The sequence below is a fragment of the Cinclus cinclus genome, chromosome 4, assembly GCF_963662255.1.
Source record: "Cinclus cinclus chromosome 4, bCinCin1.1, whole genome shotgun sequence".
Classification (NCBI taxonomy): Eukaryota; Metazoa; Chordata; class Aves; order Passeriformes; family Cinclidae; genus Cinclus; species Cinclus cinclus.
In genome coordinates, this window is record NC_085049.1 from 43,636,039 (window position 1) to 43,660,932 (window position 24,894).

The following is a 24,894-nucleotide window of genomic DNA, read 5'->3' on the forward strand; positions in this document are numbered from 1 at the left end:
ATATGGTAAATATTTTAATTCACTCAGAGCTCCTAAAATATAAAGCTTGTGGCAGTAGAGTCCAGCTTGCTGGTATTTAATCCTTCATTCTAGACAGCTGCCTATAATAGGAAGAAAATAGCATAATATACTGACTTTATATCAGAAAGTACAATTTCCTTTCAGTAATTCTTGCTTCAGATTTCCTCAATATTTTTAAGTGTAATTTATCCCGTTTTATTGTGATCTTACACAGTCCAGAAGCTCCCCAAACACAACACGGTAGTGTAGCAAATGCGATTGGCCAAGGTTTATGAAGTCCATCCAAGTTGACGATAAGAGCTGTGTGCATCCTTATGTGTTGTCTGTTATTGTGAGTTGTGTCAGACTCCTTGTGTGGACGAGACAATTGAATGGAGCCAGACTGCCCCGGGGAGGTAAAGCACTTGAGGCTGTTTGCACCAAAACTGGTCTTACCTGGCAAAAATAAGAATGGAAAATGAAGTCTTTTGCAAGCTTAGTGTGTGGGCTTTGCAGGGTTGGAATTTTCGCAGAAGACAGAGGGAAGAGGGGAAGGGCAAAGAAAGGAACAGGGTGGGTGGGAGGAAATAAGAATTTGATATTAGCATGTGATGTTTATGTTGTAGTCATTGCCACCTAAAGCAAACAGTGAGTGAATAGCTACAAAAGCCTGTAAAGGTGCCCTCAGGACTGTATCTATGGGTAGCTGTGTTTGGGTTATTGTAGAGTCTGGGAGTTGAGGGAGCAAGGGCATTCTCAGGTCTTGCAAGTCAAGTCCCATTTCTGGGGAGGATATTGTAAACAAAAGCTCTGTGTCTGGGAAGCATCTCCCAGGGGCTAGGAAACAACAGGTATTACTGATGCCGAGGGGTTTTAAAAGCACAGGACCCAGCATGGTAGCTTCAGTGAATGCCCAGCCAGTGATACTTTAGTATTCACCAGTTAAAGTAAGCATTGAGTTAAATCCCTGGAGTTGACTCGAAGTTAGCCTACAGAAATTATGGCAAGCAAGAAAATCCCAACTTGCATGCACAGAAACTATAAAAGTCTCTTAGATACTGAAACTCAAAAAAATTTCTTGCAAGTTACTGTGTGGAAACGCTACAGAATCAAATAATAAAAATAAATATATAGAGATGTGTTACAAATAAAGCATCTGTTGCAAACAAGTAAATACCTGAAGTGCTTTTTAAAAAAAGTCTTATCAAGGAATTCACGTGTTGGTGAAACAACAAACTTCAGTGTCGAGAAAGATTTCTGTTCTCTGTGTTCTCACATGTCACAGAGCAGTGAGATAATACTACTCAGTGGGAAGGGAGCAAAGGCCTTTATTTATAGAAGGGTGTCTTTAACATGGGGGTTTATAGCTTATGTCACAAGGAATTAATGAAAACACAAATAGCATAGTTGTAAGTTAATGTTGCTATATTAAATTACTCTTCCATTGTTGAAGTATATAAAAAAAATAAAGCATGTTTTTACAAGACGATGAAGTGACCCACTATTCAGCAAAGGTTAGGTAATGCATCTGACAAAACACGAGGCTGTCATGTAGAAGCTGTTGATTTGCCTGTGTTGACTACTGATCCTCATGCTTTAAAACATGGAGCATAATACTGCTATTACTGAAGAAATCTTGCAAGGAAAAGTGACATGATGTGGTCACAAGCAGCTGGGAAAGAAAAGAGAGCAGTAAGACAATGTCACACAGTGCTCTTGGTAGTCCTGTCTGAGAAGCTGTTTCTGTGGGCATCTTATGAAAAGAGAGGGATTGGAAGGAGGATTATCTCTTGTATATGAAGGTGCAATGCTTTTCTTGAGAGTTAAGGTCTTTATGAAACATGGTAAGGATTCTCGTATGAGAGAAGTGGGGATGAGATGCAGATGGGATGACTGTGTACGGGCTCTCTGGATGTCATTAGTAGAATGGCCATAGAGATTGTAAAAGATGTTGAAGTGAAGGCCAGTGACTTCTGTTAGGATGGGATAAACATCAGCTTCTGCATATTTTTTGTTGCATTTGTTCATTCTCAAAAGTTTGACAGTATCCATTTAATCCATTACCATCAATGTAGTTGAGCTACCTCACTTGAAACAGATGTCTGCTTAAAATGTCTCACGCTGCTTAATTTAGCAGCTTTTAAAGTGACAAGATGGAGTGCAGCACATGGTAACACATCACAGCAAAATGTATGGAGAATCTCTTTTTAAAGAACAGTACCTTGCATTTTGCAGAGGGAAAGTAGGGATTTGCAAGATTAGTCTTCTAGTTGTGGCATAAGCTAGAGAAAAGGTAGTGAGACTCTCCAGCGGTAAAGAATCTCAAAAACAGTTCCAGCATCAGAAGTGTCAAAAATTGCTTTTGGTATAGGTAATGCTGCCAGCTTGGACATAGCTTACTGTGACATTGATTTCAGTCATGGATTTCAGTAATTTCATGGTTCATAAATTCTGGACAGTTTCAAGAGGCCTTTGCATCTTGAATACTTGTGGATACCTAGGGTACCTGAGGATGCTAAAAGTGATAATCTTTTCTCCCCATATATGTGGAGGTGCCATAAGCATGTATTACCACTGGCTTAAATTCATTATTTAGTGAACAGAGAAATTTTATTTTTCTGTTATTCCTAGAAAATAATGGCTCTGTAAGTCCTACATGATAGTCTTTCATTTTGCCCACAGATCATGATTTACCTAATTGATAAGGTGCTTCCTGATAGCTACTTTGTCAATAATCTCCGTGCTCTCTCTGTGGATATGGCTGTTTTCCGAGACCTTTTACGAATGAAGCTTCCTGAACTGTCCCAGCACTTAGACACCCTGCAAAGAGCTGCTAACAGAGAAAGTGGAGGTACATTCAACAGAAACTGCTATTATACTCTGTCTTGCTGTTGTTTCATCTGAGCACTGATTTAAAAATACAGTATTTTCAGTGTTTACATGAGTTTATTGCTTCGAATATGTATTTTAAGATGTTAAGATTAAATATGATGGTTTCCATTATTGATAACCTTAATATAAATAGGTGGTGCTTACAAGAAAAAAACAAAGGGAAATAATTTGGTCCCACCACTAGCTGCAAACAGTGTTGACAACAATATGCAAAGCATGGGGTGGCAACACTAACACATATCTTAGTACAAGGGCTACCTTGGAAAGGTAATTCTTGCCTTAGCTCAAGATAGGTGTCCTCCTACTGTTCCATGTAGTTGCTGGCTCATACAGCTATTCTGGGAAGAGTTACGATGTGAGAGCCACTGGGGGCTGGTTAGTATTTCTTCACCTGGATCCTTACCAATACACAGGTGCAAAACTCAGAAGTACATCTACCTGAAAACTGGCTTTGCACTGAAAAGTTGGGTTTTTTTCTGGCATAGCATTCTGTCCAGACTTACAGATCTTTTATTTGGGAATGTTCTGGGGAGGGCAAGAGGGGTTTTTTTTAGTTGATTTGGTTTCTTTTTCAATGGGGAAGCTAAATGCACCCTGAGTTGCACCTTAAAAGAGGTACGATACTATGCTCCATGTGTCTCTGCCCAACCTCTGAAGCATAAAGAAATGGTATCAAGGAAATATTTGCTGTTTGAAAGTGTTTTCACAGGCTGGCCTCTCTGGTCATAACCTTCAGTGCATCAGTTGATACTGGGATGCAAAGGTTCTTTGAGCATAACAAAAAAGTAAAACTTCAGATTTTCAGGCTGAGATACTACATGTTGTTTGAAACTTAAGAACTACACCAGGATATTAAAATAATAGATATGACTTTGCAGACACAGTCACCTTCACTTTGTCCCCATGTAGATAAAGACTTAAGCAATCAGTTGGTGAAATAATGCAGCATTTTGTGGGAAAATCGGTGGGTTTGTTTTTTGTTTTTTCGTTTTTTGGGGGGGGTTTTTGGGTTTTTTTTAAGCTTTTATTTCATATGACTTTGGTGAAGGAGAAACAGTCTTTGATATAAGGGAGAATATGTGTGGGGGTGTATTCTAGGGTTTATAGTCCAAAGCCAATGGTGTTACTTAGTTTTTTGCAGTGCAGCAGAATGGAAGATGACTATGTAATTTTTCCATTGTTCTTCTCAGCTTATTTTGGACAGCTGCAGGCTAAGTAAGTTTTCAGCAATAACAGAGGTGCTAAAATGTCTGGTGGATTTTATTAAGCAGTTCATACTCCTTGTAAAATGATAGTAAGTTGCAGTTACTTCAAATAACTTGTTTTTTGCTTGTTCGTTTTTTTAACTTCAGGAGGCTATGAACCCCCACTTACAAATGTCTTCACAATGCAGTGGTTTCTGACACTCTTTGCCACCTGTCTGCCTAACCATACAGTTCTGAAGATCTGGGATTCAGTATTCTTTGAAGGTTCTGAAATTATACTGAGAGTAGCTTTAGCTATCTGGGCAAAGCTAGGAGAGTAAGTGGTCATTTTATCTGATTTTTCTTTCTAGTATGAGCCATGTTTAACTTTTGTATTCCTTAAGATGTTCTCGATTTTAAACAAGATGCAGTCATTCAGGAGAATGATTGTTTTGAAAAAGCTGCAAAAAGGACCTTTATGGTTTCTTCAAAATACATGATTCTGACATCATGTCAGAATGGGTGTGATAATTAATTTACCCTTTTTGCAGAAAATGTCTCCAGTTGTTTTTGTTGTCTGTGTATATTGTCTTTGTGCTGTGCTAAAAGGTTGGACTTTCCTGAACATAAGCCTCTGAAGGAACTAGTAAATACTCTGTGTAAAGACACACACAGAGATTTGAGGGTGACCAAATTTAGTGAGGTACCTGAAAATGAGGATGTTAATTCCCTTAGTTTCACTTAAGAAGACTTAAAGATTTGAGCCCATTGGCTTTTCCCAGTCAGTACAAGAGCTGAGTGTTACTAAGGGAATGACCTTGAGGTACGCGAGTCCTTTTTCTTAAGGCCCAAAATTGAATTTTCCTGAAATTTTCTGCTTTTAAGCACATTTGAGCCAAGTTTCTATTACAGTTCTTTATGGCCTTGGAAACACACCACATGGCCAGACCACAAGAGATGGATAGTTCTTTAAAATCCTCTGTTGTCAAAGCAAATATTTGCATTCCAAAGAGTTCACAGTGCTCCCAGATAAATGAGTTTTGTCACTGGCTTCAGTGGGAGGTGTGAGCTCTGACAGGTCAAGCAGATGTTAGTTCAGCTGGAAACATTTTTCAGCTGGCATCAGCAGCTGCATCAGTTTTTTCTTGTGATGCCAATTAAAACTCATCTTCCTTTTTTCTCTGAAATTGAACCACTGGGATTTATATTCAGTTCTGTCCTTGGAGGTTCCATTTCCTTTTTTCTTTCAGAATAAATTAGCACTGCAGGCCAGTAGTATTGTACCAGGATTTGTTTAGTACATTTAAATTTTAATCTGAAGAATAATAATTGGAATAATAATTTATTGAGAGCTTTTTTATATTCAGTTCATTAAAGAAACTTGCACTAATTATTTGCATTAGGATTAAGCTGTATGCAGTCAGAGTGTTTTAGATGAAACGTTCTTCCAGTGGATTGCTATGCACTTAAAAGCTGCAGTTGTGAATGTTACAACTCATAGCATGATGAAAGGGAGGTTACTACTTTGAAGATTTGACCATAAAACTTAAAGAAAAATTAAACATGTTTTAAAAAATTGAAAGGAACGGAATCAAGAAATATTTAAGATTGCGTCTAAGAGAATAAGCTGATCACACTGCACATCTTATAACTGTTTTTTGTGGGGAATGGGAGAAGGTCTGGTAAAATACTGGGCATTGTTTATGCGGGGAGAAGATTGGGATATTTTTGTGTCTCTTTGTCCACCATTAGAACTGCAACGGGGGGATTTAAAGAGGTGGGGCATGAAATAGTGTTTGTAGTCTCACGATCTCATGCTTCTCAAGCTTCATTCTTGAAATGAAAATAGGGTGAGAAGTGCATTTTTAAAATGTGGGTGGCTCAATCACACTTCTGTTTTGAGGGAGGCTGAAGGAACGGGGAAGTTAAATGTAGGTGCAGTGGAGAAAGCATTATGAGGAGGTCATGAGAGACTGAAGGTATCAGGGCAGGTAAGCCATAGGTTTGTGATAATACAAAGCTACATACCCATTGTTTCTACTGAATTTTTTTTTTTTTTTTTTTAGCAACATAATCATTGTTTTGCCCAAACTATGTTAAGATTTCAGTAGGGGTTTCATAGCTCAATGGCTGTTAGGTACAGATGTTGAAGATCGAGGGAAGCTGCTGCTTCTATTGCTGAGGAAAAAGGCAGTGTATTTTTTTTTTCGTTATTCCAGCATCTGTATTTTAGAGGAGAGGCTGCAATATGTAGCCATCAATGCACTTCCTTGAGATATAAGTCAAACAAATTTTTCACTTGACTGGAGAGATGTTTAGCAGCTGACCCTAATGTATGTAGAACTCACAAAAGCATATTACTCATATTTCTCTTCCTCTAGATGACACTCTGTGTTTTGAGTGGTTCTGTTTTTAGAAATTTAAAGAAAAGTGCAGAAAAAATATTCAGTTGGACCCCCCTCCCCAAAACAAGACAAACAAAAGCATACTACCAAAGCAAACAAACCAAAACCAACACAGCTCCCACCCCTAATTTAGAAATATCATCCACAAATATGATGAGTGAATTTTCCTTCATTCTGCCTTATATTAGCTTAATTCTTTTTTAACACAATGATATTTACGAATGCACCTATTCTTAACTTATTCCACAGGAATGGTTTCTGGCCAGTGAATATCTTCCTGTCTGACAAAAAGAAAGTTCAGACTGTGAATTTGGCCATTTGGTGCATGGTGAAGAATGAGTGATGAGGCAGTCAAGAAGTCTTTATGCTGCCATTTTGAGCTGATGAGAGAACTCTCTTGTGCTAGTAGGAGGCAAAATTTATTGATTCTTGTGCTGTAGAAGTGAAAGGGGCAGAGGGAATAGCCTGTATGGAGATACATGAATCTGTTATCATGAGGAGTTAGTGCATCTTTTTACTGCCGTAGCTTTTCCAATGTTGTGTGCACAGTTTTATTATTTGGAAGTCTAGGCAGAATTGCAAATTAAAGTAAAGCTCTCTAACAGAAGTGCATATTTTATGATGACAAGAAAATCGGTTTTGTTTTGAACGTGTAGAATCATATATAAAAGTAAAATAAAAACATGTATTTTGATGTAGGCAGATTGAGTGTTGTGAAACAGCAGATGAGTTTTACAGTACTATGGGCAAGCTGACCCAGGAGATGCTTGAAGACAGTCTGATTGACAGCAATGAACTTATGCAGGTGAGTAATTGTGACGTAATTCTTTTTTGTGTTTTCTGTTTGATTTCTTCAAGTCTTGATTTCTAACACATTACATTTTTGTTCGGATACTGCAGAAACCTAAATTCTGACAAGAATAAAAGTTTCAGATAACTGGGTTGAGCTAGCATGTCAATGAAACAAGTGGATGACATGCAGTTAGAGCTAGAATCTTATTTTATATATTAAATGTAAAGATCTGCTAGGCTTCATTTAATAAAAATTGATTCTGTATTGACAGTCCAGAGTCTTTTGTGATGTAATGCTCAATTGAATTTACACAAATGAGATGTAGAATCTTTTAGTAGTCACCATTTTTGGGGTTTTCTTTTGCCTTATTTTTATGTTTTGGTCAGTTTTTTATTACACTGTGTCCTTTTTATTCTGCAGACACTGTGGGAAATAAGACTTTATGAAGTGAGAAGTGTATAAAACATCCTTCATGATTAAAAAAAAAACAAACAACAAAACCACTATGAACAGTCAGTGTACTGTAAACAAAGACATTTGTAGGTAATTGTTTTGCTTCAAAAATGGAAATGCGGCTGGTCAGAGGTACTCACATCCTTTTTAAAAATGTGTTAAGGTTCCTCACAAGATAGTTCAAATAGTGAGGATGTGTAAGGAGGGCAGCACAAGCTGATATTTTCTGATTGTGTTTCAGTTCCTGGTCTCCAGTGTGGTACAAAATCAAGATGTGGCATTTGTGAATAAGAATAATTTTGGGAAAGCTGGTGTCGTCTTTTGTGACTCTGTGGATTCTTTCTTTGCTGCTGTGTGTAACAGAAGATAAGGCATGGGTAACTTACTGGTTGGAGGGATGAAAGCATTTTTTTAAATCTCTTTCAATTACAAATACTAGCAAATTAGCAATCTTTTTGTGCTTCAGCAAAAAAAAAGAGTATTTGGCACAATACACAGTGTTCATAGTGTATGTGGGTATTTAATGGCATTGACAAGAGTGTTAAGGTAGGATGGCATTGCCACTGATATGGAGAATGTGGCAAGTTTAAGTTCTGTGTGTGGAGGAACAGTGTAGTTTATGTGTGTTTCCTCAGTTAAAGAAACCACATTATAGTTTGCATAGCTTTCTTGAAGCCAAAAGCAGGCACTGAAAGCGTAGCCATCTCTGGGGTCTCCACTCTTTACTCTAAGTGGAAAGGATAAGAAACTACAAGAGTTTACCATCAGGGCATATAAGTGCTACCATGTGTCTGGTTGGAGAAAAAAAAAAAAAAGAAATATGAGCAAGATACAGACTGCTCGAACATGCTGTTTTTAAAATTATTTTAAGCTTTTTCAAAGGTGTCATCCAGAGATGCTTTGTTTTCATGTTTTTTCTTTTCCTCTAATAAAATTCAGAATGATGAATTTACATCTAATACGTTTTACAAGCTGGCTCAAGGATTTAGTATCCTACCGTGGGGAAAGGATTAATATCCCACTTTGCCTTCCCTTCACATTTCAGTAGAGCTCACTGGTGGCAATTATCTCACTTCTCTTTAGACTTGCATAATGCTTATATTTGCACCTAAACTACTTGTCCAGGCTCACTTAAGTCAAAGGCACTTCTCAGCCACTAGAAAACAAATTGTGCTGTAAGAGCTTTGTTTCTTCTGGGGGTTAGGGGAGGGAGGTGCAACTGATCCTTCAAGGGAAGTGTTGACAGAGCAGATGTCTAAAGTACACAGGGCATTCATGTCCTCATTCTCTCCACCAGCATGTATAGTTGTTGCAGTTTTATCACTCCCATATAGGCAGACAGTACCTATAGTTAGGATGAGGGCCTTAAAGCTTTTGCAGATTTGTGTGACAAAAGCTCTTAACATTTTACTGAGAAGAGCGTGGAGACACTGGAGCAAGCCAGCCTACAGTTTCTTCATTTTTCAGATTGAAAAGTTTGGGTGAATAAAGGGTGAGTGCTGTACACATCAGACCCTTGACTGGCTATGTATTGGTTCCAGTATGGAGACAGAAGGCTGTACATCAGGTGTCTGCAGATATTCTAAACAGAGCGTGCTAAACTGAGTCTGTGCTTTCATGCCTTGTCAGAAAGTGAGCATTTTTATAAGCAGCTAAACTAATTCAGTTTGGATACCCAGAACCATTGCAGCACAGAGGAGATGAGAAGCCAACTGGAGGAGAGGCATCCCTTTGTATTTACTAGAATGGAGGGGAACAGGGATTAGTCCTTCTGTGGTACTCTAGCATTTTGGACTATCTCCCTAGGCAGATACCCTGATTTGATGGTATTCACTGTTAACTTGCTACTTGAGTAGCACTTTTTCTGTTTTCTTTTGGGTTTGTTTTTGCTTTTGCTTTTTGTTTTGTTTTCTTAATCAAAATGAAAAGAAAGAAGAGCCTTAAACCAGTGAGGGGCAGCTATGGAGATAAGTGTATTTGATAAGTTGTCTGCAAAATGGCTTATCCTGTTTGGAAGCCACAGCCCATCACCATCACCTCCCATATGGTGTTCTGCTGAGGGTGTAGACAGCTTTGCATTTTTTAGAGTAAGGCATAGGATTGTCAAATGATTTAAGGTGATAATAGAGGGATTTTGTCCTTGTCTCTTTTCTTGTTCCCAGAATCTGTCTCTTACGTAAATTAGATGCTAAGTTTGGCTGCATCATGCTTTTGTGTGTAGGCTATTTCCCCCTGGGACAGCTCCCCAGAATTAACCAAATGGCATCCGAGGCTGTGTAAAAACTAGAAGAATGCTTTGACTGAATTGTCACTGGGAGGATATCAGAGGTGTTGGTTGACAATATCTTTTTTAATTTCCAGTGGAACTTTCCAGTGCACTGACATAAAATTTGTCTTGTGGATCTCTTAGCCAGGTGATAAGCAAGGCCTGCAATTATCATCTGTTAACAGTAGCTAAGATAAAAATTTGTATGCTAAATGAAAGAAATTGTAGGAGATGTGGAAGCGACACAGATTGGAGACAGGCAAAAGCTAAAAGTGTAATCTGAAACAGTAGGTGCAAAGAGCAAATGGAGGAATTGGAGTCGACTGTTTCACTTAAAGGGTAACTCGCATATGGAACAAGTTACCTGACAATGACACTGACATAAAGAGTCAAAATAAATTCCAGACAAACTGGAGAAAGTTGAAACATATGGGGAAAGAAAACCAACCCTAACAGGAAAGTATGGTAGAGATCAAACAAGCAGGCAGACGTGTTGGGCTGGAGGTACGTCTTTCTCCAGATCATAGTATTCCTTTCTCTGGTAGACTGATGGGAAATCACTATTCAGGCCCTAGAGAATATTTTTCTTTCACAGTAGCATTGTAGTTTAATGGTGTAGCAAAACTTCAGTTCATACTCTGGAATTCTGAAGGCATCTTCCTTTACTTAGAGCCTGTGCAAGGCTCGATCTGTAAAAGCATTCTCACACAGAAGCCTGTTGAGGTGCACTATTGCCCTGTCTGATTCAGACAGGGGTGTCCTTTCTGCTCCTCGGCACTTACATCATCACCATTAACAAAACTTTTTTCCTTTCTTATGTCAGGAAATGTCTAGTACTGAATTCATGTTTGCAATTATCCTTAGTGTATTTAGCATAGAAAAGGCATAGTTCAAGAATGGATTATGTAGAAACTGTTCAGAACTTCCTTTCATCTTAATTGAGGTCACTTGCCTTCAGATGAAAATGCCACTGATTTAATAGCACAGGAAAAAAATGTGCAAGTGAAGATTTACTGTCATAGCTAATGAGAAAATTTTGTGTTGCTGTCTTTCAAAAGTTACTCAATTTTCAGGATGTGGAAAAGCTTTAATATTTCAGAGAAACTATGGGAAATTATATTTTTGATTTTGTTTTTTTCTTCTGATATTGAGACTCTGAAAGAATTATTTGGCAGTTATTTGAACGTTCTGAATAGTGAACAAAAGCACAGGAAAAAAGGCAACCTAAAGTATGTAGGAACAAATCAGCAGTGATATTGCAATGAATGTGATGAATTTTTACACCAGGTTGGCTGGTGACTTACAGCAAAAATAATGCTGAAAGGAAATGCATTTGCAATATGTATCTTTTTAAACTCTGAATATTGACATAAAGAAAATCTATTAGCATTTTGATGACCTTGTTTTAGAAAAACAGCTACCATTTCCTCACCAAACCCCACCTTTGTCCTCCAAACCAGCCTGAATTGGTTGAAACTGAGGGAAGAAAACTTGGATAATGTTGGATCCTTCCTCTTTAGCTATGATCTTTGTACTGGCATGATTTCTTTCCCACAAGCTTTTGAGCTTCTCAGGTAAAATAATGAATCGGCTAATAGTCCATATCAATGATGATCTGTCTAGTACTATCTAGTGCCTTCCTATCTATGCTAATACTTTGCTGAATACTTGAGCAAAAACTTAGGTCTTTGGGAAGAATCCCCAAATCCTAAAGGATTAATTCATGTAAGTGAAATCATAATTAGAGGAGGATTTTAGATGTGCTGGCAAGAAGGGGTTGATGATAATTATTAATGAGTATAGGAGTTGTAAAGGATCATACAGCTCATGATATCAGTTCCGTTTTTTTTTTTTTAACTGAACTATGGTTTTCTAGTGCGACAGTCTTTATTTTTCTTACAGGAAATACTGACTGAATCATTAAACTAGACCATTTTCTTATAGCATGTGAATGTGGAAGAATGTGCAGCCTATAATCCTGCAAGACTGTGAAAGTGTGTTAATGGAAAAATCTTTTGTAAGACCGTTAATTAAAGCAAAAGTTTTTAAAGTTGCCTTTTTCTTTCCCTTAGACTGTTTACACCATGGCTCAGTTTCCTTTCCCACAGCTGGCAGAATTAAGGGAGAAATACACATACAATATTACTCCATTCCCTGCAGCAGTAAAATCAACTTCATTTTCAGGGTAAGTTTGAAATGCACTGCTTATGGTGTATAGAGTTATTGTTTACCCTCTGCAGATGGTGAAAAGGCAGGTGGATCCTCCCTTGTATGGTTCAAAAAAAGATAAAAATGCTTGGTAATGTTCACATTTAAGAATGTACCTTATGTTCTCTTATGTTCTCTCTTGACAGAAGGTTAGGCAGAACCAGAGACAGTGATGAAGAGAATGACTTAGATGATGAAGACTCGATTGCTAATGCGATTGGTTGTCTTGGACCATTAAGTGGGTTTTTGGCACCAGAGCTCCAAAAATACCAAAAACAGATGAAAGGTAAAAGTGTCGTCTTAAATTTTGGAAAACATAGTTAAATCTATATAACCTGGCAGAAATTGTCTGCAGCTCTGTTTGTGAAAGCTGAAATGGAAAATGTGTTTTCTATGCACATAGAGGAGTTACAGCAGGTACCAAATGACTTGCTCTGTGCTCCATGAAGATATCGTCAAAGCCAGGTTGGAAGGCTGTGGGTATACAGTAAATAATGGGGTGAGTTAAGGATTCGGCTACAGTAATGGTTAACAACCCTATAGTGGTGCCCACACACAAAAAAATAAGCGTATGTGAAAAAAATTCCATCCTAAATCCATGCATATTTCTGAGAGTGCTGTTAGGTACTCAGCATTTTCTGAAGGGTGTACCTTTAATAAATGATCTTGATCTTTATTAACATATGCATGGCTAATACTGGACCTATCAGGAGAGAGTGAATTCTGCAGGTGTCACTGCCCTTTTGGCCAAACCTTCAGATTATTTTATGTTTTGAATATATTCACATTTTTTAAAAAAATTGGTATGATTTAGGATGTTTTGAAAAAGTGTCGCTGTATTTCAAATCCTTCTGCACAAAATTTCTTGACAGAATTGTATGAACACCAATGCAAATTCTCTATAAGCAGTACAAAATGCTAATCCATGCAAGAAAAGCAAAGAACATTTGTTAACTTGCAGCAGCCTTTATGAAATGGTACTGGATTAACAGTGATTTCACAGTATATTGAGAGAGGTCATTTTTATTTATCCCAAATTCATGACCACCTTACTCTCAAAATAACCCCAGACTGATGTAACAGTTGCTGTTCACACTTCATCATTCTTGTGCCTTGGTTTTGCTGAGACCTGTAAGCTGCAATTTTCTTCTCGATAGCTGTGGTGTTTTGTTTTTCCCTTCCTGAGGGACTCTTTACCTACTGCTTCAAACTAGCACTTAGTCAGAACATCAAATTGCGGTTGCAAACTAAGCCAAAGACAAATAAACATTCCTTGAAAAATAATTGTCCCCCTGACCCTGGAGTGCCAGGTTGGTGCATCAGAGACAGCTATGAAAATAAATTGCCCTGCTACTGTTCTGCAGCTGTTGATCAGACACTCTCAAGCTGTCTGATCCTCAGCTGCTCTGTGCCTGTCCCTTTTGTTGCTACTAGCAGCTTTCTCCCTGTGGTGTTCTGTTGATGGTTCTTGCTGGTAGCACTAGGCTGGTTGTTTAGTCTCATGCCTGCTTGACTGCAATGTATTTTATAACTTGCATTGGCCTTGATGACAACCGAGTATCTTTAATAATCTGTTATTGAATTTCTTCAGTGGTGGCTTGATGTACTTTTTGGATATTTGAAGAACTGTGCTTATAACTCCATTGCCATGTTAATTGACTTTTGTACTCTTTAACCTCCAATCAAACCCTTGCTATTCTTAAGCAGTAGTGCTATTTATAATACTTCTTATTGTAAATAGCACAGCTTAGTTAAATATACATGTTATAATAAATTTTAAATTGAAGACTACTAGTTAAATAAGATGGTAGGAATCAGACACAGGCTTCCCTTGGAAATAATCTACAGAAGTACAGATACATTTCTTGACTATGCCAATTTACTCCTCGCCTGTACTTTATTCCCTCCTTCTACAGATCAGAATGAAGAGCAAAGTCTTGGTTCCAGTAACATTGCAGAATTAAGTCCAGGAGCAATAGATTCTTGCAGAAGTGACTATCACACTGCTTTTAACAGCATGATGATGGAGCGTATGACCACTGATATTAATGCACTGAAAAAGCAATATTCCAGGATAAAAAAGAAGCAGCAACAGCAGGTTCATCATGTGTATATCAGAGCAGGTAACACATCAAAACATGTTTCATTTCCTGATTTATTACAAACTAACTTTGTCAAGCAAATGACATTCTTTTACATTTAATCAAATAGACAAAATATGAAAGACTGATGGAATATATAATATTAGTAATAAAGTGGGTACCACTTCATGGAGACAGAAAACAAGAAGGTGATATCTTTTCTTCTTTTGTCAGGATCTGAAGATGATGACCCTGGGGTTTTCTTAGGTCCCAGGGACCAACTAAACAATGGTATTTAAAAGCAGCTTTGCTATCTGGGTGCATTGTGTTGATCTCTCTGATTAAAAACTTAAAGTCGTTGGCATTCTTGGAATTGACATATTGATGCACTGGAAAAAGTGAATGCGGAGATGAGGATGCTTCAGATCGTGTGGCAGGTAGAATTGTAGCTGGTTTGTATTATCCAAACTCCTCTGAATTCATCTGGGCACAGCAAATTATGCAACTGAAGGAACTGGCTTAGATATACCATTGTGGCTGGCAGTTTCCCTAGCCATAATGATACTGTTGTGGGGACTGAGCTGGATATCAGTCCCTTATTTAACAGCCCATGTTATGGAGTCTGTCTCCCTAATTGTCAGACTCAGCAGCGCTGGGGTTGGCATGAAATGCACAGCTAAAGGTTTTACAGGGTGTACAAGCTGAGCACAGCCCACCTCACTCATTCCTCCCTGCTTAAGTGTTATCTAAGTTCACCATTGAACCATGCAAATGGGTCACTGTGGAGAATTTTTATTTCTCTTCTAGATTTTCTACACCTGTGCTAGCAGGAGCATTGGAATACATGGAGCTGCAATTTTTTATTAGCAGGATTTAGAGGATTTAAAAAAGAATATTAGTGGAGTGTTTGCTTTGAACAAAGACTGTAGCCAGAAGAAACAGTGCAAACAGTAAAATGTTGACTTCCAAGGATGCCAACCACTACCTTCCGAAAACAGATCTTTCTAATCTTACTAATCAAAATACAGGGCTGGGTTTTTCGTTTAATCAAACTATCATCACTAATTCTGAGTCTACTCCTCTGGCTTAATAAAATGTGGTTTTATGCATTAAAGTACTTTAATTAGTTTTCCACTTTCCAGTCACACAAGCCTCATGGAGAGGCTTATGTGACTGACCTCATATTGATGCTCAATTGCCTTGTTAGAAGAGAAATGGGGGAGAGGGGAAATATCAGAAGCCAACATTATTGTTAAACTATCAGGTTTAGTGCAATTTAAAAAATTAAGAAGCTATTTTTTAATGATTTATTTTCATGGTGTTCCTGGCTCAGTGAGGGCAGGCAGAAAATCCTTATATAGAAGGTGCTGCTTTGTGTTCAATTCTAAAACATAAGTGAAATTCAGTGATGATTTTTAACTTTGTTTTTTTAAAATACATTCTGCCCTACAAACCTTTGCCATACCTCTAGAAAGGTATCATATTTGGTGGTAGATCCTCAGAACATTAATTTGTTTTGTCCTTTAACAATACTGTGTTTCTTTTAAATGCTTTCTTTCAGACAAGGGGCCAGTTACCAGCCTCCTCCCTTCTCAGGTAAACCATTCCCCAGTGATAAACCACCTCCTTTTAGGAAAGAAGATGAAATTGAATAACAAGTCTCTCAAAAATGCTGTTATTCACATCCCAAGCCATGCTACGGGGAAGATGTCTCCCATTCCCCAAGAAGATCTTAAGACAAAACTGAACTCTCCGTGGCGCACTCATATACGAGTTCATCGGAAGAACATTGCAAGGGCCAAAGGCCAGCTGGGTTACGGGGATACCGTAGGACTGATAGATGAGCACAGCGAGAGCTGTAAAACAAATAGTCCTGGTGCAAAGCAGGAGACTTCCAAACATTCTGACTTTGGAGAAAGAGAAGAAGGTGTTTTGGATGACAGGACTACTCGGAAAGCTGACCAGCAGTCATCTGAACCAAACTCTATGGACAGCAGTACAAACATGTCCATGGTTCAGCTAAAACTGGAAGCACTGGAACTCAGCTCAGATACCCAAACTGATGTGGAACCAACATCCCATCGGTCCAGCCAGCCACGTTTATCAGAGTCTTCCACTTCATCCAGAGACAGTGGAAACCTGGCTAAATCGCCCCAGTCTGGGAACCCAAAGCCACAAGTCTTCAATCCTTTTCCCAGTGTGAAGCCTCTTCGAAAGTCAGCTACAGCCAGGAATTTAGGGCTATATGGTCCCACTGAAAGAACACCAACTGTACACTTCCCACAAATGAGCAGAAGTTTCAATAAATCTGCCAGCGGCAACAGTGGGACCAGGAAACGATGATGTGCTACCTGATGCTTACTATTTCTGACAGCAACACAAGGATTTGTATTGCCTTCTTTTTAATGTGTGCATGTGTATGTATGTCCCAAAGCATTTCGAACTAGCAATTAAGTAACAGGGACAAAAGTGGTTACCATATATATAAATATGTGTCTTTGAAAATTGTACTTCTTATTAATTGTACTACTTATGGGATAGATTAGTGAAGATGCACTCTGGCACTCTATTGTTAATTCTGATGGTCCTGTGTAAAATAAAAATTAATTTGCAATGTGAAAAATACCGTTTCTTAAAGTCTAACTCAGACATTGAATCACCAGCTGCCTTTAACCCCCTCAGCCCCCCGTGGCTGCCTCCTGTCTTTCTGAGCTTGATGGACAAATTGTCCAGTGCAGCAGACAGCTGTAACAGTTTTTGTGACTGTTAAGCAGTTTCCCCATCCGACCTCATCATCATACTCTGGGAGTAGCTGGAGAAGCCACGACTGACAGAAGCACAAGCAGCTCTAGCAATCAAAAGTGTCACTTTGTGACATCTGGCTTCAGATATTCTTGAGCAGCATTTTGTGCTTCTCTTCCCACAGCAATTCTCTGCTGATACTATTTTTAATATAAACCTAAACATTAAGCATGTGAAAAGCAGATATAAGTCCATCCACAACACAGGTTTGCTCCTTCTCTGTTACATGTGTACATACATACATTTATGTTACTTACTGCTGGAGAGTTGCAGCACTGAAAAATTAGGAATTAGGTACAGCTATTTGTATAGTTGTATGATTATTATTCTGACACATCTTGGCTTCAATGGATTTAAAGCTATTATCTAGATTAGACTAAATAATATTATCTAGATTAGATTAAATAATATTTGCCAGTTTAGCAGTAGGTAAAATATATGAATGTTCCAAAGTAGTTTAGGGGTTTAAATTCTATAAATGGAGTGATTAGATGCTTAGAGTGCCACGTCCCATTAAAAGCCAACACATCAGCCACTATGTTAGTGGGACGTGCCTTTGGACTTCCATGTCTTGGTTCCTCTTTGGTGTGAAAGAAAGTGATAAAGTGAGTATTTATTTCTAAATCTAAAAACAGAGCTGATAAATGCTGTAAGACATATATATATATATATATATATATATATATATATATATATGTATATATGTATATCAGAAGAAGACAGAGAAACTAAACATAGATCATGCAGCTTCAGGATTGCAAAATCAAGTACTCAAACTCCAAGAAATTCAGGTTGCTCTTAAATCAATGCAGCTCCGTCAAATGCTATTTACTGACTATGATTCATTACCTCGATTCCAAGTTTTCTGTGGCATGAAAGGGCCAATATTTTAAACTGCAGTAATGATGAATCAGCATCATTGTATGTAATATCTTACTTGCTTTTAAAAAGTGTTTGTTAAATTTTCAAATTAATATAGTCTATTAATGTATCCCATAACCTATGTGACACCAGTTTTACTGTATACCATAACTTATAAGCTGTACAATATACTCTGTTCATTGTTGTGGTGACAGTTTTGTTCTGCTGTTGTTTCATATAAGTGTATGCATATAAAACAATATACAAGTATGAACACTATAAATATAAAACAGATGTAGATCAGATCTTGCCCCTGCCTTATTTCCAGGCTGTAGTAGTATTGTCACTAATGATTACTTACAGCACTAAGTAAATTTAAAATTATGTAGAATCTAGTCATTGATTATGGACTGTATGTGAATTGGTTTTGCACTGAATTAGAAGAAATGGACTTCTCAGAAATTTTCCTGTGAATCATCATGCCCAGTTTTTCTTAGCTTCAGTGTATCCTGCGGCTGTATGCTGAGCCCATACAAATAAAAGGACTGTCAGTCTGCAAAACCTGCTAAAATGGTCCAAGTATGTGTGTGAATTTTCAACATTTTGTGAAGTAAGCTGTGGGAAATCAGTAAATTATGCATGGATGTAGGTCTGGGGAAAGAACAACACATTCTAATGATTCAAACCGAATAATAATTTAAAAATGTACACTCAAGTCTTGGACTGTTAGGATTGAGGCAGCTACTCAGTGCACTAGTTTGATGATGCTTGCTGCAGGAAATTTTCTTAAAGTACTACTTGATGAGAAAATAGAATGTCATGGTAGCTACCCAAAGGTACATTTCTGTACCTCAAAGGACATACACTGACCTGAAATACTGTTGGAACATACAGCAAAAGCAACTTCATTACTTAGTAGTGGGACAGAACATTAGGATGAGGTCCAGAGAACCAGGGAACTCCAGGGAATTTTCCTATTATTTTTCCTTAAAGAATCCCTTGAGCAAATGAGGTCTAGTGATGAAGCAAATTGTGCTTGGAAGAGCACTGAGGGTGCTGGGAAGTACGATGGTGAGAGTCTGCTCAGTAAACATTGTGTTCTCCTTGAGCCTTCTTGTTCTAATGCTTTCTTCCATGTGACCAAATGACATTTCTGTTTGTCTTTTTTTTTTTTTTTTTTTTTTTTTGGGGAGAGGATTTTAATAGGATCATGCTGACTTTTACTTCTGAGCATGTGTTTCACCATCATCAAATGAAAGCTCTCAAAGGACAGGCACGTGATTCCATTTTGTGGACACTTACAATTCTGCAAGTGGAAACAGGTCCACAGCTATTCAGAGATTATTTGAAATTGTCTATGCTTTGGGGATAAAAATAGCAGATGCTGGAGATAAGTTTTCAGAATTGCTGTCAACAAAAGTTGATTTCATCAACTGCAGCTATAGTGCAAATTCAATTTTGTGTACCTCACAAAAATCCTACTTCCATTCAAACGCACCTAAGCGGTTACCAGAAAGGCAACAAAATATTATTTCATACAAAAGTAAAATGCAGCCCTTTACACTGCTATTTCCAATTCAGGTAAAAGCTTATTTTCAAAATTCAAGACTTAAAATGTGTATCAAACTGTCACATCTATTTTAAAGCATGTGAAATTTTTCATACAGGAATAAGGTGAGTAGTTTCACTGTACTGTAGTTTTCCTTAACCTTCTTTGCAAGGAGTTACCTCGTGCCCATCCATGGGCAGTAGTAGCATCTGAGTGAGTGGCAGGGAGCCCGTGTCATCTGACACCAGCTCCACTGAAGTATGAAGAGAAAGAAAACTCATCCAAATGCATCCCTATCCTAGTCAATGCTTTGTTTGCTCCAGTTTTGCTTGCTTTTTATTGGCAAAAGATTAATTCAGGGCAGGGGTCTGTCATAGATTTGAGATGTGCAGTCATGCCAGTATTTTGGTTTGAAAGACAGGTGTCTGCTAAGAAAGGCAGGAGCTTCTCTTGAAATGGAAAATGTAAACTCCCTCCCTTCAAATTATTATAATTTTGAAATTAAGGGGCTCTCAGGCAAAGATATGGGAATAGGAATAACAGTTCTTTACTAGGAAAAATTAAAATAGAAATACAGTATTGCAAAACAAAACAAAACAAAAACCCAAAAAGAACACAAAAAAACCCAACAACAATAAAAACACCCAAACCCCACAAAAACAACTACAAAAAAACCCACAACCCCAAAACACTGATGGTGTCAGAATACAACCTGACACCCCATCAGTCAGGGTGTTGGTAGCAGTCCCATTAAACAGTGGGTGCATCCTCCTGCAGTGACAGATGTGGCTCTGTTGAAGCAGTGGTCCTGTAGAAGGGTGCAGCTTTCCTCTGAAGGTCCAGTCATGATGTGGAAAGGTCCAGTTTTCCTCTGGAATCCAGTGGAAAAAGGCTGCTCTGATGTTTCAAATCTCAGATTTTATACAGGTAACGAATGCTTGGCTCCTCCCCCTGGGTGGAACATCTCCCAGTGGGATGATGTAATTTTATCAGTCATGCAGTGGGACTCAGTGGCCCATTAACAGACAATATCATCCTGGAGGGAGGATGGGTTGTGGAAAAGATAAGAACACTGCCCCACCTGGTTTTTTACAGATGGTGATAGAATACACACCCCGGTCAAATCCTGTATTGCACCATAAGACAGCCAGACAAGCACCCTCAGGCAGTGTGCCATTAGCCAGCATGGGCTGGTGAGGTGACTGGTTTCTCAGGTAGCCAGAAGCTGCTTGGACACCTTTGAACGCCTCTGTGTTAACAGCGTCCTTGGGAAGGTGTGCTCCTTTGTGGGAGGAGCGAATCCAGTCCACTGCAGGGAAATGCATGTGTGAAGGGTCTTTGCTGCACACCCTTTCCCACTGAATAGCCCTCAGGGCTTGCACCAGCTAACAGGCTGATACAAGATATTTGGCATGGTTTATGGCATAGAAGTTTTTTGCAGGGTCAGAGCATGCTCAGGCCCAGCCTCCCCAGCCTGCAGGATACCATTTCTGCTGTGCTTTGACCTACAAGCAGCACACAGCACTTACTGGCTCACCACAGGTTTTAAAAGAGCCACAAATTATTCCAAGTCTTTTTCTGATAAAACTGTATCAAACCACACTGGTTTACCACAAATAAGCAGGCAGGTGCAGTGGTGGCACCAGAGGTGATACATGTGGATGGAGAGCTTGGGAGAAGGGAAAGAACAACTCATTCAGGCAAAAAGTACAAGAAGTTTTGAGGGAAAGCAAACTCCTTGGTGCCTCTGTGGCTTTTTTGGCTTTTTAGTGGTAGACAACAAACATGCTGCCTCCTGCCCATCCTTCCTGTGTTCAAAGTGGTCATGGACTTGCCTGATGCCAGCATGGTGCACATTCTGCAGTGGTATTGTCCACCCACTTGGTAGCCCAGTGATTGCTCCTGCCCCAGCAGGAGCCAGCCCTGAAGGAGTGAGATGCCAGTGGAGAGCCCTCTGATGAGGGTCACCATGGCTTGCTTCACACTGAGCCATCTCAAAGGGTTTCCTCTCATGGATGTATATGGTTTTTTGTTCTCACTTGTTGGTTTCTGATGTTTTATATTTGTTGGTGTCATGGGGAAATTTTTTGATCCTTTCCTCATTTTTTGTATCAGGAAATTTGTATCAGGAAAGACAAGTGCTTTCTACATCTCAGGACTCAATAGATTTGCAACTATTCCTCTCTGTTTGGCTTGTATTTGGCCTTTGTGAACTCCCAACTCATGCTTGTGTTCATTGTCTGGGTGTTTGATGAGAGTTTTTGGGAAGATAAGGATAACCATGCCAGCTGGCTTACCCCAGTGGCTTTTCTCTGACAATTAATGGATGGAAACGGCCAAGAATTGAGTCCTGTAGAAACAGAGTACATTGAGAGACAGCCTTCCCTTGGGGCAGTCATCCAATTTTGTCTGGGTTGAGTACATCACACAGAGGTGAGGTGGATGGCTGGGCCAGTGGCTCATGCACAGCAGTGTGCTGACCTGGGCAGATATATGCACAGCAGGGACCACAAACAGAGGTTTATAAGCAACATTTCCTCCTTCACATGAAAAGAATAATTATAATGGAGACATGGCCAAGAATTAAAAGAATAATTAATACCACAAAGTGTGAACCTGAAGCAGAAGTTGTCGTGGTGGTTCCTGCTGGGTGCTGGATTGCCTCTGTAGGCTCCACTTGAGATTCCAGCCTTATGGTGATTCCTCCCTTCCAGGCTGACTGGCCTCCCCTTGCAGGGGAGATGACAGGGGACTTAGCTGGAGGCATTCTCCAAAGAGGCAGAAGGTGGGAATGGACTGGAAAGCCTCACAAGCCCTCAGAGAGTCAGATGTGGCTGAAATCCAGCATATCACACAACCTGTAGAGTGATGAAGAACGCATGGGCAGTAGTTCCCAGCCAGTTTTTGGGCACAAACAGTGGTGCTGCTCTGCTCCTGCTGCTCACTGTCCATGATAGCCCCTCTGCCTTGCTTTCCTTTCTTAACAGCTCCAGTGGCTTCTCTAGAAGACACCTGGGTAGAAACCCAGAGTGAAGGGCAGGTGCCAGTCTGTGCAGACACATTACAAAGATAATTGTGGAAGGAAGGTGTTTGGCCAGCAAGAAGGAAGTAACTTTATTCCTAGGAAAAGTAGGAAAGGTCTCTAGCAACCACCCAGCATAGGCACAGGAGTCCAATGCTAAGACTGAGAGGCCAAGGATTTACAGCTCACCAGCACCCAGTCATAGGAACTCAGGGAGAGGAGAGCTGACTGGAACTTTACAAGGTATGAACTTGTAGTTCCAGGCACCAAAAAAGAGTGTCAGAAATTGTACACCTACCTTGTCAAGTGTGACTTACAATTGCAGCTTCTCTTACTCTTCTAATGACATTTCTTAATGAAACTGGGTTTCTTTTTTTTTACTTTCCTTTTTTTTTAGTAAATGTAGGTTCATTGTTCTATCTGTATCAAAGTACAGACCTGATCATCTTCTGCTTGTTCCCACACTACTAGTCACTTACATTAGGCATACATAGTGCACTTTTGAACTCCAAATTACTGTGTACAACGATTTTTATACTGTTTCCCTTGCACTAATAAACTTTTCACCCAGTTGCAACAATACTGTTCAGTGTGTGGCCTCCAGTGCTCTTGGAGAAGAGGCCTTTCTCCAGAGGGAACAAAAGGACTATTGTCCGCTTGGCAGAGGGCCAGGTGACTTGGTGTTGCTGGACACGTTCTCAATCCCACTAGCCAGCACTGAGTCACTGATTTCTGTCCAGACTGGAAAGTGTTTGTTCCACAAAGTGTCTGTCACTGAAGAGATGCTTCTGCCATCGTGTGAGAGGCAAGTTGTGCCACACTGCTGCTGAACCTCCAGGCTGGTGCGACAGAGAAGGGAGGATTTCAGTATTGCAGTTGGCAAGACAGGAAAGCATCTTCTGTAAAAGTGCTACAGTATCTGGTCACAGAGATGCAGTGCTGCCGCTAGAGGTTAGAGCAGGCTTGCAGCCGTCACCACCAGCAGGTCAGCGCTGGGTGCCCTGGCTCGGTCTGCTCCGTGCCTTTCTGTGCTCATATCCATTCCAGGGGCTCTTCTAGGTATGGTCACTAGATGCCACTGGTGCTCCACGCAGACACAACAGCAATTCCCGTGGAAGGAAATACAACCATAGCTAGCTTAGTGTTTCCAATTTTTATTCATTTTCGATCACTTGTGAAGCAGTTTCCAGTCTGCTCACCTTTGACTTCACATTGCAACCTCTCTGCTCTATTTGACTCCTCTTAGTAAGTTTGCTAACCTTGCACAGTGATCCCAAAGCACAGAGACATCCTTATGGTGTCTTTGGAAACAGTGCCCATAGCAAGACTCCAAAATGATCTAAAGGCTCTTTCTCAGTCAGAGGTATAATAAATTTTCTCTTCAATGAAAGAGCCATCAAACAGAATTCCAGTTGCAGGCAAATGAAGGAAGCTTCCTGGATTCACTGAGTGCATGTTTGAAACTTTTTATGAGTGCGCCAGCAATGACAACCAGTTCCTGCCAGTCACGAATCAGCTGAGGTATTTCATCATAAATACTGGAGCTGAGCTGTTCCAAAGGCTGAAAGAAAAATCCCCACCTTTTTGTCAAACTTTTGTAAAAAATAACCCAAACAAAATACAGCTGAACTAATAAACTCCTCTGAGATACTTAGCAGCTTGCTGCCCTGCCCTGGAAAGCTTACTGCTCAACACATGAATATTTTAAACTTCCAGACCTTGGGAAAAAAAACACATTCAGGTTTCCAGATGTGGATCTTGTGCCTTGAAGAATTGCTTGCCTTTGCTGAGAACTGGAATTTGAAGTTCACATGCCAGTTATCAACAATCAGTACTGAATCCAAGTGGATTAGCCTGGACAGGGCCCTGAGCAATCTGATCTATTTGAAGCTGCTCATTGTAGGGGGTTGGATTAGGTGGCCTTTAAAAATCTCTTTCAAACCAAACCACTGTACAATTACATAGTGGACTCTCAGGTACGTATGTGATCTAGACACAATCACTGTCAGCATCCCAGCAAAGTGAGATGAGCCTTAGATTGGCAACTCAGTTTTTCACAGCTTGCTCTGCAAATGTATGTGACCAGACACATGCAGCACACACAGACTTGACACAGCCTCACTGAATGTGCCCCAGACAGTTTACTGCCAGGAAACAGCACCAGCTGAATGCAGGTCACTTGAAAAACAAGCATCCTATATCCATTTAAGGACTTAGGCTCTTAAAGCAGGACCAAGATGTTATTAAGACACTTAAAAAGAAACACAACCCTTGCCTAGCTACTGCACAGCAACAGTGGCCTTTGGTGCTCTGTAAAAATTCTCTGTTTGGCTTCAGAACTTTCAAAGCACCTAGAATTCTGCCTTTGCTTTTGTCAT

The 24,894-nt window shown here is 39.5% G+C and overlaps 1 protein-coding gene across 4 annotated transcripts in view; it reads left to right on the plus strand.

Annotated features, from left to right (window-relative positions):
• TBC1D30 (TBC1 domain family member 30) overlaps positions 1 to 18,506 on the plus strand; it is a 51,335-nt gene extending 32,829 nt beyond the window's left edge. For 2 of the 4 annotated variants that reach the window (XM_062491987.1, XM_062491988.1), the window contains 7 exons: positions 2,683 to 2,851; positions 4,245 to 4,413; positions 7,181 to 7,286; positions 12,066 to 12,178; positions 12,348 to 12,487; positions 14,118 to 14,324; positions 15,844 to 18,506. In XM_062491987.1, the coding sequence (XP_062347971.1) occupies positions 2,683 to 2,851; positions 4,245 to 4,413; positions 7,181 to 7,286; positions 12,066 to 12,178; positions 12,348 to 12,487; positions 14,118 to 14,324; positions 15,844 to 16,625 (1,686 nt within the window). In that variant the 3' untranslated portion in view covers positions 16,626 to 18,506. Of the gene's footprint in view, positions 1 to 2,682; positions 2,852 to 4,244; positions 4,414 to 7,180; positions 7,287 to 12,065; positions 12,179 to 12,347; positions 12,488 to 14,117; positions 14,325 to 14,516; positions 14,574 to 15,843 lie in introns of all 4 variants that reach the window. The other 2 variants (XM_062491986.1, XM_062491989.1) reach the window with 2 other exon arrangements.
• Positions 18,507 to 24,894: the final 6,388 nt, after the last annotated feature.